The 5,186-nt window shown below is 33.7% G+C and overlaps 1 protein-coding gene across 1 annotated transcript in view; it reads left to right on the plus strand.

Moving 5' to 3' along the window:
• Positions 1-741: 741 nt before the first annotated feature.
• LOC135200707 (uncharacterized) overlaps positions 742-5,186 on the plus strand; it is a 47,365-nt gene continuing 42,920 nt past the window's right edge. Inside the window, exon 1 of the mRNA XM_064229316.1 lies at positions 742-835. Coding sequence (XP_064085386.1) covers positions 742-835 — 94 coding nt within the window. The remainder of the gene's footprint in view (positions 836-5,186) is intronic.

The following is a 5,186-nucleotide window of genomic DNA, read 5'->3' on the forward strand; positions in this document are numbered from 1 at the left end:
ATCAAAATGTAGTCCTGGTCTCCACTACTCTCCCAAACATCAGTGGCAGTACTTGATGGTGGCATCATCCTACATGAGACCGTGCTACGACACACCAAAGCCTCGTATGGTACAATGGTGTGAGATTTACTGGTAAAGGCCTGCTCTTTCATTGGAGATTACGAGAGAGAGCTTCGAGGAGGCATTCACCAAAAGTTTGTCATCAAAGGCTCTGACCAAGCCCAGTGTCAGAGTGGAGCCACACTCCTGAAAAACACTTACTTCAAGGAAGAATTTTACAGTTTGTGATGACAGAATGTGTCAAACAGTGTTATGGGCCTGTAATCAGACAGAAAACAGTATACGTATCACATGGAGGAAGATGCATTAAGGTCAAGAATGAAGAACACAATATAATCCAAGTGACAAAACTAGATCATCTGCAAGCTGAACATGAAGAAGCAGACACCCTTTTTGCTTTCCATATATCAAATATTCTAGAAGGGAATATAATTGTCTGACCATCCGACACAGATGTGCTATCATTCTTGGTTTACTGGGACGATATGAGTTTGGAGAAAAGGTGATTTTAGATTTTGGATCTGCTAACCATCGTAGGTTCCTTGATGTGTCTCAGATGGCTGAAGAGCCAGAAAAAAAAAACATGATGGTCTAACAGATGCCCTTCTTGGTTTTCATGCCTTAAATGGCTGTGATTTTACCTTCGTTTTTTTCCGGAAAGGGAATAGTAAGCCATTCAGGATGTTAGAGAAAGACTTGAATGCCATCAGTCATCTTCGGACCCTAGCATCAGACGAGGTGGACATTGAGGGAGTCACAAGTTCATCCGCAATATGTAAGGGTACTCGGGCAATAATATCAATGAATGCTGGTATAAAGTCTTCCTGAAGGTAACCAACTGTAGAGGGAAAGCAACAGCAACATCTCTCAAAACTTCACTGCATATCAAGCATGCAAACTATGTTGCCAGGATGTGGAGAAGAGCGGACACACCCATTCCAACTTGTGGCTGGAATCCTTGTGATTTTGGCTGGTTGGCTACCACCAGTGGATTTCAACCCAAATGGTTTTCTGGCAGTTCCATTCCTGCAGAGGCAGTATGCCTCTCCACACTGAACAGTACGTCAGATATATCAGCTCACTCAGATAGTTTTGGGAATGAAGATGAAGGAAGAGCTGTTGGAAGACGCCTGGAGTGACGACAACGATACGGATGCTGATTATAATCAGAAGCTACATTTTTTTCCTGTCTCTGTGATTTTCAGTGCAGTTACTTTTTGACAGCATCGCATAGCAAATAGTGTTTGGCAATGTAAACGGACCTTTTCTTTCTTTTTTTTCCTCAATAGAGAAGAGTGCTTAGGTTTGTAAAGATATAATTACTGGTAGCTATAATGATATGTGTTACATTTTCAATATACTTGTATAGTTCATGAGCCCTCACAAAAGGATTTTAGAAATATTTCAACCTTGTGTTCTTAACTCTAATAAAGGTGAATTTGAACCTCTGATACTGATGATGAGTAACAAACAGAAGCCAGACTTTTATTTTTTAGGTATGTCTCATATTCGGAGCAGTTATATTTTAATAGCATCCCGCAGCAATTAGTGTTTGTCCATACAATTAAATGGACATTTTCTTTTTTCCAGTAGAAAAAGTGCTCTTATTGTTCTAAAATTACAGATAGCTATTATGATACATTACATTTTGTAATGCAATTGTTCTATGAAATAATTATGGGAAATTAAAGTGAGTTCATGAGAAATACTTATTCCACAATTTCAGCTTTGTGGTCTTAACTCAGAAAAAATTGTAATTGAACCTCTGATGGATTTAGGAGTTAATGGTGGGTGGAAAGCCAGAGATAAATATGCTGTCATTGGTCATTCTGAGTTCATAAGGAAGGTTTTTAGCAATATTTCAGCTTTGTTTTCTTAACTCTGAATAAAAGTGAATTTGAACCTTTGGTCGATTTAGGAGTTGCTGGCGGATGGAAAACCAGAGAGTAATTTGCTGGCAATAGTCATTCTGAGTTCATGGGGTCCAAAGGAAGGTTTTCTTAAAGTTTTAGGCATATGTTCCTTACTCGGAATAAACGTGAATTTGAACCCCCCTTTGGAAGCTGCTGGCGGACATAAAGCCAGCCTTGACATTGCTGACATTGCTCATTCTGTGTTCATGGGACTCCAAGGAAGGTTTAGGAAAAGTTTCAAGCATAAGTTTTCACTCTGACAAAAAATTCTTTTTCAGATTTTAAGATTCATTTTTGATGCAAAAGCCAGAGTTCTGATCCGGCAGCAATACATTTTGAGATGTTGGAGGTAGGCACTACTTATCTAGGGGGTCAAACCTTTTGTGTTCAAAACTCTGAATAAACACTCTGGGCTCCTGCTCTATGTGCCGGAGCAGACTGTAGGTGCTGTCAGGATCTGCAGCAATATCTTTCAATAAGACTTGTTTGAAAGAGGGTCTTCTTCCAATATATTATTATTATTATTATTATTATTATTATTGTTAGCAGTAATAGCAGTAGTAGTAGTAGTAGTAGTAGTAGTAGTAGTAGTAGTTGAAAATAGCTGAGTTCTGTTGTCCATACCTAACTGACAATTTGTGTTGTATTAATCTCTGGGGAAGTGATTTTCATCAGATTTACAGGAAAATCAATTCCCCAGAGATTTAATACAGCACAAACGGTGAGTTAGGTATGGACAACAGAACTCAGCTATTTTCAACCATATAAATGAACATAACCATAGAATAAACTGGAATTTGTCACATATAATTTAGCAGCAACTGCTGGTACAAGAGTCAAATGATGGAATCGGCCTTAATAAAAGAGAGGCAGGTAATGAACATCTCTAAAGGAGCATGGGATTCAGATGTGACCAACAAGGTTTTCATTAAACCAACGCTTAAGAAGATTAAAGGAAGATTATCAGCGGGAGTGACCTAAATTGGCTTCCCTGTGGATGGATCTCTTGGTATAAATACCACCTTTTCTGTAAAACTTTTCTCATTCATATACCTGAAGAGAGAGGCAGCAGTCTCTGAAATATAGTACTTTTCTCTCATATTTTTGGTGTTTTTATGGGCTCCTTTTATAAGATGGAATTCTGTTGTAAGAGAACTTTTTATTTTTACCAGGCATATATACATACATACATCATAAAAATATATATATATATATATATATATATCTATATATATATATATATATATATATCTATATATATATATATATATATATATATATATATATATATATATATATATATATATATATATATATATATATATATATATAATATATATATAATATATATTATATATATATATATATATATATATATATATGAGAGTACCTTTGCTAGTAATTTCTATCTGGACCTCCATTCCCCCTTTATGTCGTTGTTTCTCGTTCGTTCCGTTTATGTCTTACTCTAGTTATTATATATTATCATTCGTCCCCCAGTCCATTGGCATCATTTTTGTCCACATTTGTTTAATTATTTCCCTGCACTCCATTGTCCTTTCATTATCATTATCGCATATTGCCCTGTCTCCCCAGCCGGACAGCATTATTTTTAACGTACTTCTCAGTCCATCTTGTTCGCTATTATTGTAATTTTCCGTTGGTAACTTTATCATTTATTGCCCTCGTCTGTTCATCCATCAGAGTATTATAGTTTTTATGTTTTTTTGTTTTATTTTATTTTATTTTACAAGAGGAACTTTACAACTTTACCCAAAGAAGGATTACACACCTGCTCCCTCATCCCAAGACATCTTTCACGATGCTTTTCAGCGGCCTTCTATAACTTATATGTTTCATATGGAATTCCATAATCCATTGCAAATGCATTCCAACACTCGCCATATGTCCTTCTTTCAAGGATTCACTCTTGCCATATTGTGATATCAATTATCTTCCCCTTCGATAATTTAGCGTTAGATATAATTTATATTAAAATACAGCTTTCTAAGAAAAGATGTTTTGCTTTCTCATGTGTGTATATATATATATATATATAATATATATATATGTATATAGATATATATATATATATATATATAATATATATATATTAATATATATATACATACATACATACATATGTACATATGTATACATGAAGAAAGCAAAACTCTTCTTAAAAAGCTGTTTTTAATATAAAATTATATCTAACGCTAAATTATCGAAGGGGAAGATAATTGAGATCACAAAATTTATATATATATATATATATATATATATATATATATATATATATATATATATATATATATATATATATGTTTTATATATATTTATTTATATTCGTATTATATTGTAACATAAAAAAACTCTCTCTATGGTAAGGATTTACGAGGAGAATATATCAGGAAACCAGTGACAACCCACTATAACTTAAAATGTACTTTAATAACAATTAGTAAGGAAATTAAAGTCACAAACAGAACATTAAAAACAAATTACGGACGCATTACACAAAAGCAAAGACTCGCCATACAGCCAACTTCATCAAGACTACTCATCCACTAATCACTGCATTTTTACAGTATAATACCCAAGTCACAAAGCTTGACCATCAACACAACATATAATTTACTGTAACATCAAAAAGTTAGTGGCAACCAACGTTACATCACACAAGAAAACGTCCAAATGGATAAACAAAACATTACCATATATTCCTCAAAACTTGATACACTATTATAATCACTTGTTTGTTTCAGCTCCAACGAAAATCATCGTTTTGGGCCTTTATATACCCGACTCACGCTAGACATCCATGGACTAAATATCATTTTTTCGGTACATTATCCTTGGCGACTACCGCCTACGCCAAGCGCTACTGCCATCTGTTGTCTAGTGTACACACATTTTTTTGTATGCAAATATCAATTTTCAACCTTTTCTGCAATTTTACATTCAATAAATCAATATTCCTTTACAATTATTTATATATATATATACTATATATATATATATATATATATATATATATATATTAATACTATATATATACACACACATATATATATGATACTCATTAGGGAAGAGAAAATATATGGTCTTGCATATATTCAAGTTAGAAAATATTGATTTTCCTGAACAAATGGAAAGTTACAATTTATAGCCACATATTTCCATTAGGAGGTGAATATAAAAATACTCACAAAG

Source organism: Macrobrachium nipponense, chromosome 27 (genome assembly GCF_015104395.2).
Source record: "Macrobrachium nipponense isolate FS-2020 chromosome 27, ASM1510439v2, whole genome shotgun sequence".
NCBI lineage: Eukaryota > Metazoa > Arthropoda > Malacostraca > Decapoda > Palaemonidae > Macrobrachium > Macrobrachium nipponense.